At 45.9% G+C, this 26,496-nt stretch overlaps 1 protein-coding gene across 1 annotated transcript in view; it reads left to right on the forward strand.

The window, feature by feature from the left end:
* The window catches only part of LOC115168791 (plexin-B3), a 153,982-nt gene that overhangs the window by 93,574 nt on the left and 33,912 nt on the right, over window positions 1-26,496 (forward strand). The window contains exons 8-19 of the mRNA XM_029724347.1: window positions 228-390; window positions 3,550-3,658; window positions 5,095-5,212; window positions 7,225-7,353; window positions 7,898-8,014; window positions 9,980-10,070; window positions 10,227-10,399; window positions 12,896-13,047; window positions 15,995-16,100; window positions 21,860-21,996; window positions 22,473-22,649; window positions 24,959-25,112. Coding sequence (XP_029580207.1) covers window positions 228-390; window positions 3,550-3,658; window positions 5,095-5,212; window positions 7,225-7,353; window positions 7,898-8,014; window positions 9,980-10,070; window positions 10,227-10,399; window positions 12,896-13,047; window positions 15,995-16,100; window positions 21,860-21,996; window positions 22,473-22,649; window positions 24,959-25,112 — 1,626 coding nt within the window. The remainder of the gene's footprint in view (window positions 1-227; window positions 391-3,549; window positions 3,659-5,094; window positions 5,213-7,224; window positions 7,354-7,897; window positions 8,015-9,979; window positions 10,071-10,226; window positions 10,400-12,895; window positions 13,048-15,994; window positions 16,101-21,859; window positions 21,997-22,472; window positions 22,650-24,958; window positions 25,113-26,496) is intronic.

The raw sequence follows: 26,496 nt of genomic DNA on the forward strand, positions 1-26,496 counted from the left end.
CTGATAAACCAGGTAACTTCTCTAGTCAATCAATACAACAACATATCAACTCATGCCTCGTTTTTACTAAAGATATTTATCAATGAAGTGTCATTCTGGAGTAAAAACATGGCATGAGTTGATTTATATAGAAACAGGTTGAGACTCACTGAGAAGAAAAAGGCCCTTTTACTTCAGGATAGTCCAAACATAGTTGAGTTAAAGTTTATTGTTGTACCCTCTCCCAGGTTTCTCTTGTGCTGACCCTGCTGCCCACCCTGTCAGAGGAGGAGGAGTCTCTGACCTGCTCCTTCGGAACCCTCGCCCCTCAACCAGCTGTCGTCACGGGAACCACCATAACCTGTCAATCACCCCTGCCTGAGCTCCTCCCACCCAGCCCACCAGGAAGTGGTAGGCAGACATTTTATTAAAAAGTTGTATATAAAAATATGTCTGTAAATATTTTTATTTATTTTTTATTTCTATATTTGATTATTTATCCAGGTTTGTCTTGTTGAGATACAATACCATGGCAGACTTAGTCCAAGACAGCCAGGTTAGTCTTGTTAAGATACAATACCATGACAGACTTAGTCCAAGACATCCAGGTTAGTCTTGTTGAGATACAACACCATGACAGACTTAGTCCAAGACATCCATGCTTGTATCACATTACTAGATTTATTTTGATCAGTTTTGAGTCACGGCCAGTTGCTTTATGCTACGCTTAGACCCCGGCCTATTGACGGCAAATACATAGTGTTATGACAAGGTATAGGTACACTACATGTATATGGACACCTGCTCGTCGAACATCTCATTCCAAAATCATGGGCATTAATATGGAGTTGGTCCCCCTTTGCTGCTATAACAGCCTCCACTCTTCTGGGAAGGCTTTCCACTAGATGTTGGTACATTGCTGCTATAACAGCCTCCACTCTTCTGGGAAGGCTTTCCATTAGATGTTGGAACATTGCTGCTATAACAGCCTCCACTCTTCTGGGAAGGCTTTCTACTAGATGTTGGAACATTGCTGCTATAACAGCCTCCACTCTTCAGGGAAGGCTTTCCACTAGATGTTGGAACATTACTGTGGGGACTTGCTTCCATTCAGCCACAAGAGCATTAGTAAGGTCGAGAACTAATGTTGGGCGATTAGGCCCTGGCTCGCTGTCGGCGTTCTAATTTTAATTTTAATTTTTTACCATTATTTATTTATTTATCCCAAAGGTGTTCGATGGGGTTGAGGTCAGGGTTCTGTGCAGGCCAGTCAAGTTCTTCCACACCGATCTCGACAAACCATTTCTGTATGGATCTCGCTTAGTTCACGGGGGCATTGTCATGCTGAAACAGGAAAGGGCCTTTCCCCAAACTGTTGCCACAAAGTTGGAAGGACAGAATCGTGTAGAATTTCATTTGTAGCGTTAAGATTTCCCATCACTGTTTCGAAACAGTGAACAGTTCAACAATGCAGATAAAGATCAAAAGGAATGAAAAGATAGAAATAGTGACACAAAGAGTAAAATACAAAATGAAGTGCTGAGCGCTCTGGAGCAGGTTTTCATCAAGTATCTCTCTGTACTTTGCTTTGTTCATCTTTATCTCGATCCTGACTAGTCTCCCAGTCCCTGCCGCTGAAAAACATCCCCACAGCATGATGCTGCCACCACCATGCTTTACCGTAGGGATGGTGCCAGGTTTCCTCCAGACGTGATGCTTGGCATTCAGGCCAAATAGTTCAATCTTGGTATCATCAGACCAGAGAATCTTGTTTCTCATGGTCTGAGAGTCATTTAGATGCCTTTTGGCAAACACCAAGCGGGCTGTCATGTGCCTTTTACTGAGGAGTGGCTTCCGTCTGGCCACTCTACCATAAAGGCCTGATTTGGTGGAGTGCTGCAGAGATGGTTGTCCTTCTGGAAGGTTCTCCTATCTCCACAGAGGAACTCTGGAGCTCTGTCAGAGTGACCATTGGGTTATTGGTCACCTCCCTGACCAAGGCCCTTCTCCTCCGATTGCTCAGTTTGGCCGGGCGGCCAGCTCTAGGAAGAGTCTTGGTGGTTCCAAACTTCTTCCATTTAAGAATGATGGAGGCCACTGTGTTCTTGGGGACCTTCAATGTTGCAGAAATGTTTTGGTACCCTTCCCCAGATCTGTGCCTCGACACAATCCTGTCTCGGAGCTCTACGGACAATTCCTTCAACCTCATGGCTTGGTTTTAGCTCTGACATGCAGTGTTAACTGAGTATATAGACTGTAACGAGTGTTGTGTGTGGAGGACCAAGACGCAACAGGGAAGTGTATACTCATCTTCTCTTTTTAATATATAAGAAGGAGAAACAAAATAAACACGTATACAATTAACAGAAACAACACTAACAGTTCTGTCAGGTGAAGAACACAAAACAGAAAACAACTACCCACAATCCACAATACAAACACACCCCTAATTATAGGACCTTCAATCAGAGGCAACGATAGACAGCTGCCTCCAACTGAAGGCCCCAACACCAATTAACTAAACATAGAAATACAAATGACTAGACAGAACATAGAAATAAACTAACATAGAACAATAACCAAAACCCTGGACTAAATAAATCAAATACCCCTCTCTACATGGACACATACAACCACCACCCTGAACCAGATAAAACAAATACACCCTGCCACGTCCTGACCAAACTAAACACTAACAAATCACACCTTTACAGGTCAGAACGTGACATAGACAGGTGTGTTCCTTTCCAAATCATGTCCAATCAATTGAATTCAACACAGGTGGACTCCAATCAAGTTGTAGAAACATCTCAAGGATGATCAATGGAAACAGGATGCACCTGACCTCAATTTCAAGTCTCATAGCAAAGGGTCTGAATACTTATGTAAATAAGGTATTTCTGTTTTTTTTTTTTTTTTTTATACATTTGCTACATTTTCTAAATACCTATTTTCGCTTCGTCATTATGGGGTATTGTGTGTAGATTGCTTTCAATCCATTTTTAGAATAAGGCTGTAACGTAACAAAATGTGGAAAAAGTCAAGGGGTCTGAATACTTTCCGAAGGTACTGTATGTTAACATCTGGCGTCTCCTGTCTCTATAGACCACATGTCTCTGGTCCTGTATGTTAACGTGTGGTGTCTCTATAGACCACATGTCTCTGGTCCTGTATGTTAACGTGTGGTGTCTCTGTAGACCACATGTCACTGGTCCTGTATGTTAACGTGTGGTGTCTCTGTAGACCACATGTCTCTGGTCCTGTATGTTAACGTGTGGTGTCTCTGTAGACCACATGTCTCTGGTCCTGTATGTTAACGTGTGGTGTCTCTATAGACCACATGTCTCTGGTCCTGTATGTTAACATGTGGTGTCTCTGTAGACCACATGTCTCTGGTCCTGTATGTTAACGTGTAGTGTCTCTATAGACCACATGTCTCTGGTCCTGTATGTTAACGTGTGGTGTCTCTGTAGACCACATGTCTCTGGTCCTGTATGTTAACGTGTGGTGTCTCTGTAGACCACGTCTCTGGTCCTGTATGTTAACGTGTGGTGTCTACTGTCTCTGTAGACCACATGTCTCTGCGTGTGTCCGTGATGTTCAGAGACGTGACCATCTCTAGCGGTGACATCATCTTCTACGACTGTCGAGCTGTGGGGCGACTCAACGCCACCTCCCCGTAAGAGATACACACACACACACACACACACACACACACACACACACACACCATACACACACACACACACCACACCACACACACCACACACACACACATACACACATACACACACACCATACACACACACACACACACACCATACACACACACACACACACACCGTACACACACACACCGTACACACACACACACACCGTACACACACACACACACCACACACACACACACACTGTACACACACACCACACACACACACACACACCGTACACACACACACACCACACACACACACCGTACACACACACACACCGCACACACACACCACACACACCACACACACACACCGTACACACACACACCGTACACACACACACACACACACACACCGTACACACACACACACACACACCGTACACACACCGTACACACACACACACACACACACCGTACACACACACACACACACACCGTACACACACACACCGTACACACACACACACACACACCGTACACACACACACACACACACACACTATATTTCCGTATTTAGTCTCACATGTGTTCATGCACTTAAAGGAAAACTCAATTTTTTAAATATATGTTTATATTTGTATAACTTTTTCCAAATACAGAAATACTGATGATGCGTTTTCCATGATATGTTACAGTATATAAATCCCTATGACCCCATAAAGTATCTAAATCCATATGACCCCATACAGTATCTAAATCCATATGACCCCATACAGTATTTAAATCCATATGACCCCATACAGTATCTAAATCCATATGACCCCATACAGTATCTAAATCCATATGACCCCATACAGTATCTAAATCCATATGTTAGACCCCATACAGTATCTAAATCCATATGTTAGACCCCATACAGTATCTAAATCCACATGTTAGACCCCATACAGTATCTAAATCCATATGACCCCATACAGTATCTAAATCCATATGACCCCATACAGTATCTAAATCCATATGTTAGACCCCATACAGTATCTAAATCCATATGACCCCATACATTATATAAATCCATATGTTAGACCCCATACAGTATCTAAATCCATATGTTAGACCCCATACAGTATCTAAATCCATATGACCCCATACAGTATATAAATCCATATGACCCCATACAGTATATAAATCCATATGACCCCATACAGTATCTAAATCCATATGTTAGACCCCATACAGTATATAAATCCATATGACCCCATACAGTATCTAAATCCATATGACCCCATACAGTATCTAAATCCATATGACCCCATACAGTATCTAAATCCATATGTTAGACCCCATACAGTATCTAAATCCATATGACCCCATACAGTATCTAAATCCATATGACCCCATACAGTATCTAAATCCATATGACCCCATACAGTATCTAAATCCATATGTCTCTCTGTGTTTAGGTGTATGGCGTGTGTGGGCAGCGTGTGGCCATGTAACTGGTGTGTTCTGGATGGGCTGTGTACCCACAACAACAACAACAACAGCTGTCCCAAGCAGCACACCATACACAACTCTGTGGTAAGATAACCCAGGCCCTACCTACCAAGCCCTACCTACCAGGCCCTACCTACCAAGCCCTACCTACCAAGCCCTACCTACCAGGCCCTACCTACCAGGCCCTACCTACCAGGCCCTACCTACCAAGCCCTACCTACCAAGCCCTACCTACCAGGCCCTACCTACCAGGCCCTACCTACCAGGCCCTACCTACCAAGCCCTACCTACCAGGCCCTACCTACCAGGCCCTGCCTACCAGGCCCTACCTACCAGGCCCTACCTACCAAGCCCTACCTACCAGGCCCTACCTACCAGGCCCTGCCTACCAGGCCCTACCTACCAGGCCCTACCTACCCAGCTTACCTACCAGGCCCTACCTACCAGGCCCTGCCTACAAGGCCCTACCTACCAGGCCCTACCTACCAAGCCCTACCTACCAGGCCCTACCTACCAGGCCCTGCCTACCAGGCCCTACCTACCAGGCCCTACCTACCCAGCTTACCTACCAGGCCCTGCCTACAAGGCCCTACCTACCAGGCCCTACCTACCAAGCCCTACCTACCAGGCCCTACCTACCAGGCCCTGCCTACCAGGCCCTACCTACCAGGCCCTACCTACCCAGCTTACCTACCAGACCCTACCTACCAGGCCCTACCTACCAAGCCCTACCTACCAGGCCCTACCTACCAAGCCCTACCTACCAAGCCCTACCTACCAGGCCTACCTGCCAGGCCCTACCTACCAGGCCCTATCTACCAGACCCTACCTACCAGGCCCTACCTACCAGGCCCTACCTACCAGGCCCTACCTACCAGACCCTACCTACCAGGCCCTACCTACCAGACCCTACCTACCAGGCCCTACCTACCAGGCCCTACCTACAAGGCCTTAGTAACAACTCTGTGGTAAGATAACCCAGGCCCTACCTACCAGGCCCTATCTACCAGGCCCTACCTACCAGGCCCTACCTACCAGGCCCTACCTACCAGGCCTTAGTAACAACTCTGTTGTACGATAACCCAGGCCCTACCTACCAGGCCTTAGTAACAACTCTGTGGTACGATAACCCAGGCCCTACCTACCAGGCCCTACCTACCAAGCCCTACCTACCAGGCCCTACCTACCAAGCCCTACCTACCAGGCCCTACCTACCAGGCCCTACCTACCAAGCCCTATCTACCAGGCCCTACCTACCAGGCCCTACCTACCAGGCCCTACCTACCAGACCCTACCTACCAGGCCCTACCTACCAAGCCCTACCTACCAGACCATACCTACCAGGCCCTACCTACCAGGCCCTACCTACCAGGCCCTACCTACCAAGCCCTACCTACCAGGCCCTACCTACCAAGCCCTACCTACCAGGCCCTACCTACCAGGCCCTACCTACCAAGCCCTACCTACCAGGCCCTACCTACCAGGCCCTACCTACCAGGCCCTACCTACCATGCCCTACCTACCAGACCCTACCTACCAGGCCCTACCTACCAAGCCCTACCTACCAGACCATACCTACCAGGCCCTACCTACCAGGCCCTACCTACCGGGCCCTACCTACCAGACCTTAGTAACAACTCTGTGGTAAGATAACCCAGGCCCTACCTACCAGGCCCTACCTACCAGGCCCTACCTACCAGGCCCTACCTACCAGCCCTACCTACCAGGCCCTACCTACCAGGCCCTACCTACCAGGCAGCAGGGTAGCCTAGTGGTTAGAGTGTTGGATTAGTTAACCGAAAGGTTGCAAGTTCGAATCCCGAGCTGACGAGGTATAAATCTGTCGTTCTGCCCCCTGAACAAGACAGTTATAACCCACTGTTCCTAGGCCGTCATTGTAAATACAAATTTGTTCTTAACTGACTTGCCTAGTTAAATAAATAAATAAACTCTGTGGTACGATAACCCAGGCCTTAGTAACAACGCACTCTCCTCTCTACACTTTGACTGAATATTGTTTTCTACACACAGCTTCTCCTTCCCTCCATTTTCTGCCGTTCCCGTTCCAACATAACACTCCCCCCTGTCACCACTAGGAGCAGCAGTTGGAACCAAAGGGTCCAGACTCTTGTCCCTGTGTGTGGGCTCTACAGAGTTCTCCTCTGGTCCCCATGGGCTTTCTGTCCCCTCTGGTGCTACTGGGAAGGAACCTGGACATGCTTCAGGTATTTTTTTTACTATACATGTGGAAAACGATAACACCGCATCCAGGGTTTATAAATAGCTGATAAATAAATATGTTCATGAAACATTTAGAATAATCTGTCCTGTCTGGTTTATCTAGGGGGTTTACTGAAACATTTAGAATAATCTGTCCTGTCTGGTTTATCTAGGGGGTTTACTGAAACATTTAGAATAATCTGTCCTGTCTGGTTTATCTAGGGGGTTTACTGAAACATTTAGAATAATCTGTCCTGTCTGGTTTATCTAGGGGGTTTGCTGAAACATTTAGAATAATCTGTCCTGTCTGGTTTACTGAAACATTTAGAATAATCTGTACTGTCTGGTTTATCTCTGGGTTTACTGAAACATTTAGAATAATCTGTCCTGTCTGGTTTACTGAAACATTTAGAATAATCTGTCCTGTCTGGTTTATCTAGGGATTGTGTGTTGACACACAGAGACAGGGGATTGTGTTGACACTCTGAGACAGAGACAGGTGATTGTGTTGACACTCTGAGACAGAGACAGGTGTGTTGTCATCTTCAGGGCGAGGAACAGTATTCCTGTGTGGTGGTCATTGAGGGGGAGGAGCTTAAACTGAACGCCACTCTGAAGAATGACCCGGAAACCAAGGTTACCACCATTACATGCTCTGTCCACCAGGTATTTACACACACATACACACACACACACACACACACACATAAACACACACACACACACACTTAAACACACCACACACACACACACTACTGGTCAAAACTTTGAACACATCTACAAATCAAAATATATTTTCTATTTGAGATTCTTCAAATAGCCACCCATTGCCTTGATGACAGCTTTGCACACTCTTGGCATTCTCTCAACCAGCTTCACGAGATAGTCACCTGGAATGCATTTCAATTAACAGGTGTTAATTTATGGGATTTCTTTCCTTCTTAATGCATTTGAGCCAATCAGTTGTGTTGTGACAAGGTAGGGGTGGTATACAGAAGATAGCCCTATTTGGTAAAAGACCAAAGTCCATATTATGGCAAGAACAGCTGAAATAAGCAAAGAGAAATGACAGTCCATCATTACTTTAAGACATGAAGGTCAGTCAATGCGGAACATTTCAAGAACTTTGAAAGTTTCTTCAAGTGCAGTCGCAAAAAACATCAAGCACTTTGATGAAACTGTCTCTCATGAGGACCGGCACAGGAAAGGAAGACCCAGAGTTTCCTCTGCTGTAACAAACACATTTCAACATCAACTGTTCAGAGGAGACTGTGTGAATCAGGCCTTCATGGTCGAATTGCTGCAAAGAAACCACTATTAAAGGACACCAATAATAAGAAGAGACTTGCTTATGCCAAGAAACATGAGCAATGGACATTAGACTGGTGGAAATCTGTCCTTTGGTCTGATGAGTCCAAATTTGAGATTTTTGGTTCCAACCGCCGTGTCTTTGTGAGACGCAGAGTAGGTGAACGGATGATCTCTGCATGTGTGGTTCCCACCGTGAAGCATGGAGGAGGAGGTGTGGGGGTGCTTTGCTGGTGCAACTGTCTGTGATTTATTTAGAATTCAAGGCACACTTAACCAGCATGGCTACCACAGCATTCTGCAGCCATATGCCATCCCATCTGGTTTGCTTTTAGTAGGACTATCATTTGTTTTTCAACAGGACAATGACCCAACACCCCTCCAGGCTGTGTAAGGGCTATTTGACCAAGAAGGAGAGTGATGGAGTGCTGCATCAGATGACCTGGCATCCACAATCACCCGACCTCAAACAAATTGAGATGGTTAGGGATGAGTTGGACTGCAGAGTGAAGGAAAAGCAGCCAACAAGGGCTCAGCATATGTGGGAACTCCTTCAAGACTGTTGGAAAGGCATTCCTCATGAAGCTGGAAGAGAGATTGCCAAGAGTGTGCAAAGCTGTCATCAAGGCAAACTTTGGTGGCTACTTTGAAGAATCTCAAATATAAAACATATTTTGATTTGTTTAACACTTTTTTGGTTACTACATGACTCCATGTGTGTTTTTTCATAGCGTTGATGTCTTCACTATTATTCTACAATGTAGAAAATAGTACAAATAAAGAAAAACCCTTGAATGAGTAGGTGTATACAAACTTTTGATTGGTAGTGTATATTTAAAAACAAACAAACATATATTTAAACATAAACCCTTACATACACTTGTAATAACATTCCACAACATTGTGTCTTACAAATATAGTATGACTTTATATATAACAATGTTATAACAATAATAACCTCTCTCTGCCCTCTCCTCTCTGCCCTCTCCTCTCTGCCCTCTCCTCTCTGCCCTCCTCTCTCTGCCTGCCCCTCTCTGCCCTCCTCTCGCTGCCCTCCTCTCTCTGGCCTCTCCTCTGAGCCCTCTCCTCTCTGCCCTCTCCTCTCTGCCCCCCTCTCTCTGCCCCCCTCTCTCTGCCCTCTCCTCTCTGCCCTCTCCTCTCTGCCCTCTCCTCTCTGCCCTCCTCTCTCTACCTACCCCTCTCTGCCCTCTCCTCTCTCCACCTACCCCTCTCTGCCCTCTCCTCTCTCTGCCTGCCCCTCTCTACCTACCCCTCTCTGCCCTCTCCTCTCTCTGCCTACCCCTCTCTGCCCTCCTCTCTCAGTTCCAGTACCCTTTGAAACAGTTGGAGTACTCTGCTCCCATCTATCTACAAAGAGGTTCCCGTCGCGTTGACTCTGCTCCCATCCTCAGACGTGAGACGTCTCTGTTGTATTCTACACTGTGTTCCATTCACTGCTATCACTTGAAAATGTACATTTGTCAACTCTTGGAGTACAATTAAAGTGGAATTTAAAAAAAAAATACTTTGACATTGGTGGTAACCGGTGCGTTGTCTTGTCCACCCACAGTGCAGCTGTATGACTGTTCAGTGGGCCAGTCTGACTGTAGCCAGTGCAGAGCGGTGCCTTCTGGGTACGGCTGTGTCTGGTGTGGTGGAGAGACGCCAGGCTGTGTCTACAATCTCTCCTGTAGCAGCTCACCTGGGCCCGCTGACACCTGTCCCTCGCCTCAGATCACACAGGTACGCGTACTCATCGCTCTGAACATTACTGTCCTCTTACCTGGGATTCAGGGCCCGTACCTGGGATTCGGGGTCTGTACCTGGGATTCGGGGTCTGTACCTGGGATTCAGGGTCTGTACCTGGGATTCAGGGGCCTGTACCTGGGATTCGGGGCCTGTACCTGGGATTCGGGGGCCCGTACCTGGGATTCGGGGCCCGTACCTGGGATTCAGGGGCCTGTACCTGGGATTCAGGGGCCTGTACCTGGGATTCGGGGCCTGTACCTGGGATTCGGGGCCCGTACCTGGGATTCGGGGCCCGTACCTGGGATTCAGGGCCTGTACCTGGGATTCAGGGCCCGTACCTGGGATTCAGGGCCCCTACCTGGGATTCAGGGCCCATACCTGGGATTCAGGGCCTGTACCTAGGAATCAGGGCCCGTACCTGGGATTCGGGACCTGCATTTAACCTCTCTAGGGAAGGTGGGACGAAATCGTCCCACCTACGTAACAGCCAGTGGAATCCTGTGGCGCGTTATTCAAATACCTTAGAAATGCTATTACTTCAATTTCTCAAACATATGACTATTTTACACCATTTTAAAGACAAGACTCTCGTTAATCTAACCACACTGTCCGATTTCAAAAAGGCTTTACAACGAAAGCAAAACATTAGATTATGTCAGCAGAGTACCCAGCCAGAAATAATCAGACACCCATTTTTCAAGATAGCATATAATGTCACATAAACCCAAACCACAGCTAAATGCAGCACTAACCTTTGATGATCTTCATCAGATGACACGCCTAGAACATTGTTATACAATACATGCATGTTTTGTTCAATCAAGTTCATATTCATATCAAAAACCAGCTTTTTACATTAGCATGTGACGTTCAGAACTAGCATACCCCCCGCAAACTTCCGGTGAATTTACTAAATTACTCACGATAAACGTTCACAAAAAACATAACAATTATTTTAAGAATTATAGAGACAGAACTCCTCTATGCACTCGCTATGTCTGATTTTTAAAATAGCTTTTCGGTGAAAGCACATTTTGCAATATTCTAAGTAGATAGCCCGGCATCACAGGGCTAGCTATTTAGACACCCACCAAGTTTGGCACTCACCAAAGTCAGATTTACTATAAGAAAAATGTTATTACCTTTGCTGTTCTTCGTCAGAATGCACTCCCAGGACTTCTACTTCAATTACAAATGTTGGTTTGGTTCAAAATAATCCATAGTTATGTTCAAATATCCTCTGTTTTGTTCGTGCGTTCAAGACACTATCCGAATGGTAAAGAAGGGTGACGCGCCCGACGCGTTTCGTGACAAAAAAATTCTAAATATTCCATTACCGTACTTCGAAGCATGTCACCCGCTGTTTAAAATCAATTTTTATGCCATTTTTCTCGTAAAAAAGCGATAATATTCCGACCGGGAATCTGTGTTTTAGTACAAAGAGAGAGAAAATAAAAACATGGGGTCGCCTCGTGCACGCGCCTCAGTCTCATTGTCCTCTGATAAACCACTTACCAAAGGCGCTAATGTTTTTCAGCCAGGGGCTGCCTCGACATCATTCAGCTTTTTCCCGGGTTCTGAGAGCCTATGGGAGCCGTAGGAAGTGTCACGTTACAGCAAAGATCCTAAGTTTTCAATAAAAAGAGTCAAGAAGCCCAAGGAATGGTCAGAGAGGGCACTTCCTGTACAGAATCTTCTCAGGTTTTTGCCTGCCATATGAGTTCTGTTATACTCACAGACACCATTCAAACAGTTTTAGAAACTTTAGGGTGTTTTCTATCCAAAGCCAATAATTATATGCATATTCTAGTTTCTGGGCAGTAGTAATAACCAGATTAAATCGGGTACGTTTTTTATCCGGCCGTGTAAATACTGCCCCCTAGCCCTAACAGGATAAAGAGAAGTGTTGTTCTGGAATCAGGTTCATTAGGATCTGAGATGCTTTCTAATGAAGACTTTAGTGATACAAACACAACATTGAGACTAAAGTGATACAAACAACATTGAGACTTTAGTTTGTTCAACTCCTTTACCATGTTGTTTTTGGATATTAGTAAACCCCTTTTCCTGCTCTGTCCTCTCCTCTCCTGTCCTGTTCTGTCCTCTCCTGTCCTCTCCTCTCCTGTCCTGTTCTGTCCTCTCCTGTCCTCTTCTGTTCTGTCCTCTCCTGTCCTGTCCTGTTCTGTCCTCTCCTGTTCTGTCCTCTCCTGTCCTCTCCTGTTCTGTCCTCTCCTGTCCTCTCCTGTCCTGTCCTCTCCTGTTCTGTTCTCTCCTGTCCTCTCTTGTCTTGTCCTCTCCTGTCTTGTCCTCTCCTGTCTTGTCCTCTCCTGTCTTGTCCTCTCCTGTCTTGTCCTTTCTTGTCCTGTTTTGTCTTGTCCTCTCCTGTCTTGTCCTCTCTTGTCTTCTCTTGTCTTCTCCTGTCCTCTCCTGTCTTGTCCTCTCCTGTCTTGTCCTCTCCTGTCTTCTCCTGTCCTGTTCTGTTCCTGTCAGATCCAGCCAGTGAGTGGTCCGGTGGAGGGAGGTGTTCTGATCACAATCCGTGGGTCCAACCTGGGGATGCACTACCAGGACATCCAGGGAGGAGTGACTGTAGCTGGGGTCAGCTGCCTGCCTCAGTCCCATGGGTACCTCATCTCTACCAGGTAATTACTGTCTGTCTGTCTGTCTGTCTGTCTGTCTGTCTGTCTGTCTGTCTGTCTGTCTGTCTGTCTGTCTGTCTGTCTGTCTGTCTGTCTGTCTGTCTGTCTGTCTGTCTGTCTGTCTGTCTGTCTGTCTGAGGTCCCTATTTAGCTGTTCTTCCTGACGTCGTCACTTTTCACATAAACGAGCAAATGAACGTTAAAACCACAGCGTCAGAACACTGTTAACCTCTATGGGCTACGTGGGACATTAGCGTCCAACTCTATTCAACAGCCAGTGGAATCGCGTGGCGCGAAATACAAAAACCTCAAAAATGCAATTATTTCAATATTTCAAACATACAACTATTCTACACCATTTGAAAGAGAAGACTCTCGTTAATCTAACCACATTGTCCAATTTCAAAAAGCCTTTACAGTGAAAGCAAAACATTTAGATTATGTTAGGAGAGTACATAGGCACAAATAACCACACAGCCATTTTTCAAGCAAGCATATGTCACAAAAACCCAAAACACAGCTAAATGCAGCACTAACTTTTGATGATCTTCAGATGACACTCCTAGGACATTATGTTATACAATACATGCATGTTTTGTTCAATCAAGTTCATATTTATATCACAACGGGTGGATGAGTAATCAGGAGAGTTGGAGTCAGGCGCAGGAGACGGATGATTCCGGGAATAAAGTTTAATAAAATATTCACACGGAAAAATATGCAAAGAACGGAGTGCAGGGTGTGCAAAAATAAAGGCACCACCCTTTAAAGAACGTTCAACCAGGGACTCAGCCCAAAAACAATACAAGTTAACTCCAAGAGGGAAAAACACAGAACTTCATAACAAACAAACAACCCTGACAACGAACAATCCAGCACAAATCACAAACCTAACTAGCTAGCCTAAATACCCCTCCCCACTAACAACTAATACAAAACAGGTGCGTAACTAACCTAGGCCTAACTAACAGAAGGTGAAACATAGATCAGTGGCAGCTAGTAGGCCGGCGACGACGACCGCCGAGCGCCGCCCGGGCGAGGAGGGGCGCCACCTTCCGTAGGTGTCGTGACAAAAAAACAGCTTTTTACATTAGCATGTGATGTTCAGAACTAGCATTCCCACCCAAAACTTCCGGTGAATTTACGAAATTACTCATGATAAACATTGACAAAATACATAACAATTATTTTAAGAATTATAGATACAGAACTCCTTTATGCAATCGCTATGTCAGATTTTAAAATAGCTTTTCGGCAAAAGCACATTTTTGCAATATTCTGAGTACATAGCTTAGCCATCACGGCTAGCTAATTTGACACCCGCCAAGTTCGGGGAAACCTAAACTCAGAATTACTATTAGAAAAATTCGATTACCTTTGCTGTTCTTTGTCAGAATGCACTCCCAGGACTGCTACTTCCACAACAAATGTTGTTTTTGTTCCAAATAATCCATAGTTATGTGCAAATATCCCCGTTTTGTTCGTGCGTTCAAGTCACTAGGGTAACGTGCGAGCGCATTTCGAGACAAAGAAATTCAAAATGTTCCTTTACCGTACTTAGAAGCATGTCAAACGCTGTTTAAAATCAATTTTTATTGTATTTTTCTCGTAAAATAGCGATAATATTCCAACTGGAAATGCTGTATTCATTCAAAAAGGAAGAGAAATAATGGCGAGGTCTCGTGAATGCGCATTTCCATTCCCTTTGTCCTCAGGCAGACCACTGACAAACTGAGTTACTATACTTTGCCCAGAGACAGGAGACGCCCCAATCCGCTTTCTGGCGGCTTTAGAGAGCCAATGGAAGCCTTAGAAAGTGCAACATAACCCCACGGATACTGTAGTTTCGATAGACAAGCAAAAGGAGAACTACAAAATCTCAGACAGGCCACCTCCTACTTGGAATCTTCTCAGGTTTTTGCCTGCCATATGAGTTCTGTTATTCTCACACACACCATTCAAACAGTTTTAGAAACTTTAGTGTTTTCTATCCAAACCTACTAATAATATGCATATTCTCGTTTCTGGGCAAGAGTAGTAACCAGTTTAAATCGGGTACATTTTTTATCCGGCCGTGAAAATACTGCCCCCTAGCCCAGACAGGTTAAAGCCTCAAAGGACAAGATGATCCAACTTTCAAAACAAGTCCTTTTCATCTAGCCACAACAGTCAGCTCGCTAGCCAGCCACAACAGTCAGCTCGCTAGCCAGCCACAACAGTCAGCTCGCTAGCCAGCCACAACAGTCGACTAGCTAGCCAGCCACAACAGTCAACTAGCTAGCCAGCCACAACAGTCAGCTCACTAGCCAGCCACAACAGTCGACTAGCTATCTAGCCACAACAGTCCACTAGCTAGCCAGCCACAACAGTCGACTAGCTATCTAGCCACAACAGTCGACTAGCTAGCTAAGTAGCTGTTTAGATTTTAACACATTCACTCATTTGTTTGTAAACAATTAACAAGCTACCACATGTTCTTGTCAAACTGTCAACAGAGCAGCTAACGAGCAATAAGATATGTCAAATAACCGTCTAAAAACCACAAGAGGGCAAATATCAGATTAGACCGTTCAGACACAAGGCGCATGGCCAGGAATCAGATTAGACCGTTCAGATACAAGGCGCATGGCCAGGAATCAGATTAGACTGTTCAGACTGCAGGAAAAAGAACAGGTTCCAGTCAGTTATAAATGTTTTTTTATTTGAGTCAATTTGAACGTGAACAAGGCTTCAGACTACAAGGATTAAGGTCAGCTCTGTGTGTGTGTTACAAGTATTTGTTTTTCCTGTGTGTTCCAGGATAGTGTGTGTAGTGTATGCTAATTGTCTGGTCGTGTGTGTGTGTGTGTGTGTGTGTGTGTGTGTGTGTGTGTGTGTGTGTGTGTGTGTGTGTGTGTGTGTGTGTGTGTGTGTGTGTGTGTGTGTGTGTGTGTGTGTGTGTGTTTTCCAGGATAGTGTGTGAGCTCCAGCCCAGTAAACAGGAGACGGAGGGACCAGTCATTGTTACCGTGGGAGACTCAGAACCAGGACAGTCTCTGCAGACATTCACCTACCAGGTACGAACACACACACACACTCACTCACTCACTCACTTCACGGGGCAAAAACCCTGTGCCAACCTGGAGCACGAGTACATGACATTACAAGGCTGCTTCTTACCGTTTTACGACAGATGCCTGGAGCTGGCACTGGGGTCAAAATTACATTAGAAGGGTTAGCTTGAAACGGATGAAAATTGATTTTAAAGAACTGATTCTAGCTCTGAAAGATTCCCAAAAAAGTTGCCAATTATTTCAGGCCTGGTATCATCGCTGGGACGCGGCTGTGAGAGATTCAGCAGATCAAATCAAATTTTATTAGATACAAATTATTATATAACAACACGTTTAAAGCCTCTAAGGATAAGATGATCCACATTTATTATGTATTATATATGATAATATTTATATATTATTAGACATATTTTTAAAGCCTCGAAGGATCGAGCCAACCCTAATAATGTCATTTGACCCCACATGTGTTTCATTACCGTGAAATGCTTACTTACTTACAAGCCCTTAACCAACAATGCAACAGCTGTTCAGCACAACTGTGTGATCATGCCTTCCTTAGCCGATGTGAGCAAGACCTTCACAACATTCACAAGGTCGCGGGGCCAGACGGAATACCAGGGCGTGTACTCAGAGCATGCCCAGACCAGACAGATTACCAGGGCGTGTACTCAGGGCATGTGCGGACCAGATGGATTACCAGGGCGTGTACTCAGGGCATGCGCGGGCCAGACGGATTACCGGGGCGTGTACTCAGAGCATGTGTGGGCCAGACGGATTACCAGGGCGTGTACTCAGAGCATGCGCGGACCAGCTGACAAGTGTCACTGACATTTTCAACCTCTCCCTGACCCAGTCTATACCTACATGTTTCAAACAGACCACCATAGTGCTTGTGCCCAAGAACACTAAGGTAACCTGCATAAATGACTACAGACCCGTAGCACTCACGTCTGTAGCCATGAAGTGCTTTGAAAGGCTGGTCATGGCTCACATCAACACCATCATCCCAGAAACCCTAGACCCACTCCAATTCGCATACCGCCCCAACAGATCCACAGATGATGCAATCTTAATCGCACTCCACACTGCCCTTTCCCACCTGTACAAAATGAACAAATGTGAGAATGTGAGACATTGACTACAGCTCAGCGTTCAACACCATAGTGCCCACAAAGCTCATCACTACGCCAAGGACCCTGGGACTAAAAACCTCCCTCTGCAACTGGATCCTGGACTTCCTGACTTCCTAGCAAGCCAGCCAGCTAACGATAGCTATACACAGATCATACACGTAACGTTAGCTAACAAGCCAGCCAGCTAACATTAGCCAGCTAACATTACTCTTTAACTGCAATGAAAATGACTTTCTGACAAAATTAGAAACGTAATATCTGAAAATGTAGCTAGACTCTTACCCGTAAACTGAGAGTTTCTCCCTCTGTCATGGATGCTATGGTTGCCCTTAGTTTGAAGATGTAACCTGGAAACAAGTGTTGAATACTATTTGGACTCTCTCTGCTTCCACCGGGCATTCTACTGATTTAAGAACTCGGTCAACTTCTTCCGTGACGACACCGTTTCTTCCCCACCATTGTGGACTACAGTGTCTGGTTCAATTAAAATGTTTTTTTTTTTCCTAAAATCAGGGATTTCCTCTTTGTCTGATTCATTTTTCAGAGTCAGAGAGTCTCAGCATGGCACAATTGTCCTCCAGAAAGTAGTCTATCACAACGTTTTTCCCCCGGAGCTTTGTCAATAGCGCTATTAACTTCAGGGTGGCAATGTTGAGAACAAAAACTTAAGTTCTTCATGATATCTTTCAAGAAAAGACAGGATTATTCTCACACATTTAGCAGTTCATGTTATAGACAGAAGCGGGCTACATGGCAGACCAATCCGGATTCATCTCACACAGCATGTCCAGCCCATCCATTATCTCAGCCAATCATGGCTAGCGGGAAGGTTTCTGTATTTTTTCCGTGGCTTTACCGACTAGCCTCGTTATTTAAAAATTGTTTTATTCATATGTACAGACGGCCTTTGTTATTAAGGCACTCTCCTGTGAAGTACTGATGTGCGACATACGCCTAGTTTCTTGAAACAGGAAATAAAAGGAAATCGAGTCAATTGAAATAAATTCATTAGGCCCTAATCTATGGGTTTCACATGACTGGGAATACAGATACGCATCTGTTGGTCACAGATACCTTAAAAAAAAAGTAAGGGCGTGGATCAGAGAACCAGTCAGTATCTGGTCTGACCACCATTTGCCTCATGCAGCGCGACACATCTCCTTCACATAGAGTTGATCAGGCTGTTGATTGTTGCCTGTGGAGTGTTGTCCCAGTCATCTTCAATGGCTGTGCGAAGTTGCTGGATATTGGTGGGAACTGGAACATGCTGTTGAACACGTTGATCCAGAGCATCCCAAACATGAACAACATGTCTGGTGAGTCTGCAGGCCATGGAAGAACTGGGACATTTTTAGCTTCCAGGAATTGTGTTTAGATCATTGCGACATGGGGTCGTGCATTATCATGCTGAAACGTGATGTGATGGCGGCGGATGAATGGCACGACAATGGGGCCTCAGGATCTCATATCTCTGAGCATTCAAATTGCCATCGATAAAATGCAATTGTGTTTGTTGGTCCGTAGCTTAGATGACGGGATTGGAAATGATGCACACAATTACATTAATAGAACCCAAAGCTGTTCTACCTCCCTGAAAAAATACCTAAAATACAAAACAAAAAAAGATCTGAATGACTACCAACTCGTAGCACTTCCGTCATCATGAAGTGCTTCGCGAGGCTAGTCAAAGACCATATCACCTCCTCCCTGCCCGACACACTCGACCCTGTCCAATTTTCCTACCGCCCTGACAGATCCACGGATGATGCAATCGCAATGCCCTCACCCACCTGGACAAAAGGAATGTACAGTAGAAGTCAGAAGTTTACATACACCTTAGCCAAATACATTTAAACTCCAGTTTATCACAATTCCTGACATTTAATCCTAGTAAAAATTCCCTGTCTTAGGCCAGTTAGGATCACCACTTTATTTTAAGAATGTGAAATGTCAGAATAATGGTAGAGAGAATGATTTATTTCAGCTTTTATTTCTTTTCATCACATTCCCAGTGGGTCAGAAGTTTACATGCACTCAAATTAGTATTTGGTAGTATTGCCTTTAAATTGTTTAACTTGCGTCAAATGTTTCGGGTAGCCTTGCACAAGCTTCCCACAATAATTTGGGTGAATTTTGGCCCATTCCTCCTGACAGAGCTGGTGTAACTGAGTCAGGTTTTTTAGGCCTCCATGCTCGCACACACTTTTCAGTTCTGACCACAAAATTTCCATAGGATTGAGGTCAGGGCTTTGTGATGGCCACTCCAATACCTTGACTTTGTTGCCCTTAAGCCATTTTGCCACAACTTTGGGAGTATGCTTGGGGTCATTATCCATTTGGAAGACCCATTTGCGACCAAGCTTTAACTTCCTGACTGATGTCTTGAGATGTTGCTTCAATATATCCACATAATTTTCCTACCTCATGATGCCATCTATTTTGTGAAGTGCTCCAGTCTCTCCTGCAGCAAAGCACCCCCATAACATGATGCTGCCACCCTGTGCTTCACAGTTGGGATGGTGTTCTTGCAAGCCTCCGCCTTTTTCCTCCAAACATAACGATTGTAATTATGGCCAATCAGTTCTATTTTTGTTTCATCAGACCAGGGGACATTTCTCCAAAAAGTACGATCTTTGTCCCCATGCGCAGTTGCAAACCGTAGTCTGGCTTTTTTATGGCGGTTTTGGAGCAGTGGCTTCTTCTTTGCTGAGCGGCCTTTCAGGTTATGTCGATATAGGACTCGTTTTACTGTGGATACAGATACTTTTGTACCTGTTTCCTCCAGCATCTTCACAAGCTCCTTTGCTTTTGTTCTGGGATTGATTTGCACTTTTCGCACGAAAGTACATTCATCTCCAGGAGATAGAATGCGTCTCCTTCTTGAGCGGTATGACGGCTGCGTGGTCCCATGGTGTTTATATTTGCGTACTGTTGTTTGTACAGATGAACGTGGTACCTTCAGGCGTTTAGAAATTGCTCCCAAGGATGAACCAGACTTGTGCAGGTCTACAATTTTTATTTCTGAGGTCTTGGCTGAATTCTTTTGATTTTCCCATGATGTCAAGCAAAGAGGCACTGAGTTTGAAGGTAGGCCTTGAAATACATCCACAGGTACACTTCCAATTGACTCAAATGATGTCAAAGCCTATCAGAAGCTTCTAAAGCCATGACATCATTTTCTGGAATTTTCCAAGCTGTTTAAAGCCACAGTCAACTTCGTGTATGTAAACTTCTGACCCACTGGAATTGTGATACAGTGAATTATAAGTGAAATAATCTGTCTGTAAACAATTGTTGGAAAAATTACTTGTGTCATGCACAAAGTAGATGTCCGAACCGACTTGCCAAAACTATAGTTTGATAACAAGAAATTTGTGGAGTGGTTGAAAAAACGAGTTTTAATGACTCCAACCTAAGTGTATGTAAACTTCCGACTTCAACTGTATATGTGAGGATGTTGTTCATCGACTACAGCTCAGCATTCAATACCATAGTGCCCTATCAGATCATTACAAAGCTCACGGCCCTGGGTCTGAACTCCTCCCTGTGCAACTGGGTCCTGGACTTCCTGATGGGCCGCCCAGGTGGCGAATGTAGGCAATAAAAAACTTAATCGACACTGGGGGGGGGGGGCCCACAAGGGTGCATCCTCGGTCCCCTCCTGTATTCCCTGTATACCCACGACTATGTGGCCTCACACAGTTCCAACTCCATCAAGTTCTCTAACGAAACGACAGTAGTAGGCCTGATCACTAGCAACGACGAGACAGGGAGAAGGTTGTCACTCTGACCGCGTGGTGCCAGGTAAAAAACGTGTCCCTCAACGTTAGCGAAACAAAGGAGTTGACCAACCTGGACCCCATCCTCTTCAACGGGGCCTCTGTGAAGACGGTCAAAATAAAACGTAATTCCTCGACGTACACATCTCAGAGAAGCTGAAATGGTTTAATCACGCGGACACCGTGGTGAAGAAGGCACGACAGTGACTCGTCAACCTCAGGATGATGAAGAAATTCAACCTTTCCCAGAGGGCCCTCACAGTGTTATACAGGAGCACCATCGAGAGCATACTGTCAGACTGCTTCACAGCCTGGTTTTGGCAACTCCACCACCGTGGATCGCAATGCTCGTCAGAGAGTGATACGTGTCGCTGAACGCACCATTGGGTGGACACTGCCTGCCCTACAGGACACCTACACCACCAGGTGTCTCAGGAAATCCAAGAAGATCATCAGAGACCTCGACCAACCACTTCCTGTTCTTCCTGCTTCAATCATTCCGACACGGGCCGTACAGGAGCATCATGGCAAAAACTGGAAGACTGGCCAATAGAGACTGGCCGATAGAGACTGGCCCGTAGTTTCTACCCTCAGACCACCAGGCTGCTGAATAGCCACTACCAGCTACCATTGTCATTATTTTATTTAACTTAGTCCTGCATGTTGGAGCTCAGAGATTTTCACTGTACCCTGAAATCACACCTGCAACCTTGTACATGTGACTATTAAACACGCTGAATCTGGCCCCCAGCTGACTGGTATTGTCCCTGATAAGGGCCCTGTATCAGGAGGGACCAGCCTGACAGTCCAGAGTTACAGTTATGGTATAAACATGTCTCCCTCTGTGTAGGACCCCCAGTTGACCGGTATTGTCCCTGATAAGGGCCCTGTATCAGGAGGGACCAGCCTGACAGTCCAGGGGACTCGGCTACGAACAGGACAGAGGAAGGACCTGACTGCATACGTAGGACAACAACCCTGCTACATGTAAGCCCTGCTACAATAACGGCTTTAGCTGTCTCTCTCTTTCTCTGTCTCGCTCTCTGTGTCTGTCTCGCTCTCTGTGTCTGTCTCGCTCTCTGTGTCTATCTCGCTCTCTGTGTCTATCTCGCTCTCTGTGTCTGTCTCGCTCTCTGTGTCTCTGTCTCGCTCTCTGTGTCTCTGGCTCGCTCTCTGTGTCTCTGGCTCGCTCTCTGTGTCTCTGGCTCGCTCTCTGTGTCTCTGGCTCGCTCTCTGTGTCTCTGGCTCGCTCTCTGTGTCTCTGGCTCGCTCTCTGTGTCTCTGGCTCGCTCTCTGTGTCTCTGGCTCGCTCTCTCTCACCACACACACACACACAATAACCCTGCTACAGTGTTGAGGAGGTGAATGGGACTCACCTGGTGTGCAGGACCAGCCCCAGTAACCAGACAGACACCATAATAATAACTCTCTCTCTCTCTCTTCTCTCCTCCTCTCTTCCCCAGTGTTGAGGAGGTGAATGGGACTCACCTGGTATGCAGGACCAGCCCCAGTAACCAGACAGCAGAGCTGACAGTGAGGGTGTTGTTTGGGAAGGCAGAGAGGAGTGTACCTGGGCAGGTGTTTCACTACATGGAGGACCCCGTCATCACCGAGGCCTTTCCTGCTGAGAGCTTCTACGAGTGAGGAACACTTATTGAAACATTGATGGTGTCCCAAATGGCTCCCTATTCCCCATATAGTGTTCCCTATTCCCTATATAGTGTTCCCTATTGCCCATATAGTGTTCCCTATGCCCCATATAGTGTTCCCTATTCCCTATATAGTGTTCCCTATTCCCTATATAGTATTCCCTATTCCCTATATAGTGTTCCCTATTCTCCCATATAGTGTTCCCTATTCCCTATATAGTGTTCCCTATTCCCTATATAGCGTACCCTGTTCCCTATATAGTGTTCCCTGTTCCCCATATAGTGTTCCCTATTCCCCATATAGTGTTCCCTATTCCCTATATAGCGTACCCTGTTCCCTATATAGTGTTCCCTATTCCCCATATAGTGTTCCCTATTCCCCATATAATGTTCCCTATTCCTCATATAGTGCTCTACAGACGCTGATCAAAAGTAGTGCACTAGATAGGGAATAGGGTAGTAGATGGGGAATAGGGTAGTAGATGGGGAATAGGGTAGTAGATGGGGAATAGGGTAGTAGATGGGGAATAGGGCAGTAGATGGGGAATAGGGCAGTAGATGGGGAATAGGGCAGTAGATGGGGAATGGGGCAGTAGATGGGGAATAGGGCAGTACATAAGGCAGTAGATTGGGCAGTAGATGGGGAATAGGGCAGTAGATGGGGAATGGGGCAGTAGATGGGGAATAGGGCAGTACATAAGGCAGTAGATGGGGCAGTAGATGGGGAATAGGGTAGTAGATGGGGAATAGGGCAGTAGATGGGGAATAGGGCAGTACATAAGGCAGTAGATGGGGCAGTAGATGGGGAATAGGCCAGTAGATGGGGAATAGGGCAGTAGATGGGGAATGGGGCAGTAGATTGGGAATAGGGCAGTACATAAGGCAGTAGATGGGGAATAGGGTAGTAGATTGGGAATAGGGCAGTACATAAGGCAGTAGATGGGGAATAGGGTAGTAGATAGGGAATAGGGCAGTAGATGAGGAATAGGGCAGGAGATGGGGAATAAGGCAGGGGATGGGGAATAGGGTAGGAGATGGGGAATAGGGCAGTAGATTGGGAATAGGGCAGTAGATTGGGAATAGTGCAGTAGATGGGGCAGTAGATGGGGAATGAGGCAGTAGATGGGGAATAGTGCAGTAGATGGGGCAGTAGATGGGGAATAGGGCAGTAGATGGAGAATAGGGCAGTAGATGGAGAATAGGGCAGTAGATGGGGAATAGTGCAGTAGATGGGGCAGTAGATGGGGAATGGGGCAGTACATAAGGCAGTAGATGGGGCAGTAGATGGGGAATAGGGCAGTAGATGGGGAATAGGGCAGTAGATGGGGAATAGGGCAGTAGATGGGAATGGGGCTGTAGATGGGGAACAGGGCAGTAGATGTGGAATAGGGCAGTAGATGGGGCAGTAGATGGGGCAGTAGATGTGGAATAGGGCAGTGAATAGGGCAGTAGATGGAGAATAGGGCAGTATATGTGGAATGGGGCAGTAGATGGGTAATAGGGAAGTAAATGGGGAATAGGGCAGTAGATGGGGCAGTCGATGGGGAATAGGGCAGTAGATGGGGAATAGGGCAGTAGATGGGGCAGTAGATGGAGAATAGGGCAGTAGATGGAGAATGGGGCAGTAGATGGGGCAGTGAATAGGGCAGTAGATGGAGAATAGGGCAGTATATGTGGAATGGGGCAGTAGATGGGTAATAGGGCAGTAGATGGGGAATATGGCAGTAGATGGGGCAGTAGATGGGTAATAGGGCAGTAGATGGGGAATAGGGCAGTAGATGGGGAACAGGGCAGTAGATGGGGAATAGGGCAGTAGATGGGGAACAGGGTGCCATTTAGAACACTTTGGTAGCAAATGGTGCTGCAGTCTCAACCAGATAAACCTGCAGGTCAGTCTCAACCAGATAAACCTGCAGGTCAGGTCAGTCTCAACCAGATAAACCTGCAGGTCAGGTCAGTCTCAACCAGATAAACCTGCAGGTCAGGTCAGTCTCAACCAGATAAACCTGCAGGTCAGGTCAGTCTCAACCAGATAAACCTGCAGGTCAGGTCAGTCTCAATCAGATAAACCTGCAGGTCAGGTCAGTCTCAACCAGATAAACCTGCAGGTCAGTCTCAACCAGATAAACCTGCAGGTCAGGTCAGTCTCAACCAGATAAACCTGCAGGTCAGGTCAGTCTCAACCAGACCTGCAGGTCAGGTCAGTCTCAACCAGATAAACCTGCAAGTCTGTGAATAATAATTCAATATAAACCAGATAGTGTGATTGATATATGTTATTAAATGAATGTTTTTTCCAGGGGTGGGCGTAGTATAAAGGTGAGTGGGCGTAGCCTGTACGTGGTCCAGCAGCCAATGATAACTGTGTGGGTGGAGCCTAAAGAGAACACGCCGGTGAGGATGAGGAGGAGGAGGAGGAATAACCAACTGGTCTTCAACAGCACCGTTCCAAAGGTAAAGCCCGGATTGATACTGCCTTTACACAGGCAGCCCAATTCTGATATTTTTCACTAATTTGGCACCAATCAGATCAGTCTCTTTTGCCAGTAATTTGGACCAAACATCTGAATTGATCTGCCTGTGTAAACGCAGCCGTTTGTATTGTCGTGTAGTTGATGTATCAGTAAGCCTTTACCTGCCAGCCTGAACAAGAGGCCCAAGAGGGGACATGTTGTTCTGCTTCTGTTGTGTTGTCCTGGATGGGGTATTAAATGCAGTGTGTCCACGGGGTTTAATGGGGTTTAAAATGCAGTGTGTCCACGGGGTTGAATGGGGTTTTAAATGCAGTGTGTCCATGGGGTTGAATGGGGGTTTAAATGCAGTGTATCCACGGGGTTGAATGGGGGTTTAAATGCAGTGTATCCACGGGGTTGAATGGGGGTTTAAATGCAGTGTATCCACGGGGTTGAATGGGGGTTTAAATGCAGTGTATCCATGGGGTTTAATGGGGGTTTAAATGCAGTGTATCCACGGGGTTTAATGGGGTTTAATGGGGTATTAAATGCAGTGTATCCACGGGGTTGAATGGGGTTTTAAATGCAGTGTGTCCATGGGGTTGAATGGGGGTTTAAATGCAGTGTATCCATGGGGTTGAATGGGGGTTTAAATGCAGTGTATCCATGGGGTTAAATGGGGTATTAAATGCAGTGTATCCATGGGGTTTAATGGGGGTTTAAATGCAGTGTATCCACGGGGTTTAATGGGGTTTAATGGGGTATTAAATGCAGTGTATCCACGGGGTTGAATGGGGTTTTAAATGCAGTGTGTCCATGGGGTTGAATGGGGTTTTAAATGCAGTGTGTCCACGGGGTTGAATGGGGGTTTAAATGCAGTGTATCCATGGGGTTAAATGGGGTATTAAATGCAGTGTATCCATGGGGTTTAATGGGGTATTAAATGCAGTGTATCCATGGGGTTTAATGGGGTATTAAATGCAGTGTTTCCATAGGGTTGAATGGGGGTTTAAATGCAGTGTATCCACGGGGTTTAATGGGGTTTTAAATGCAGTGTATCCACGGGGTTTAATGGGGTTTTAAATGCAGTGTATCCATGGGGTTGAATGGGGTATTAAATGGTCAAATAATTCAAAATGGGAAGCTTCTGGACTCATAGTAATGTGATTACTGATTCAGACCCTAACTAACTTATTGCTCGCTCTCTCTCTCTCTCTCTCTCTCTCTCTCTCTCGCTTTCCCTCTCGCTCTCTCTCTCTCCCTTTCCCTCTCACTCTCTCACTCTCTCTCTCTCTCTCTCTCTCTCCCTCTTTGTCTCTCTCTCACTTTCCTTCTCGCTCTCTCCCTCTCGCTCTCTCTCTCTCTCTCTCTCTCTCTCTCTCCTC

This window comes from Salmo trutta, chromosome 30 (genome assembly GCF_901001165.1).
Source record: "Salmo trutta chromosome 30, fSalTru1.1, whole genome shotgun sequence".
Classification (NCBI taxonomy): domain Eukaryota; kingdom Metazoa; phylum Chordata; class Actinopteri; order Salmoniformes; family Salmonidae; genus Salmo; species Salmo trutta.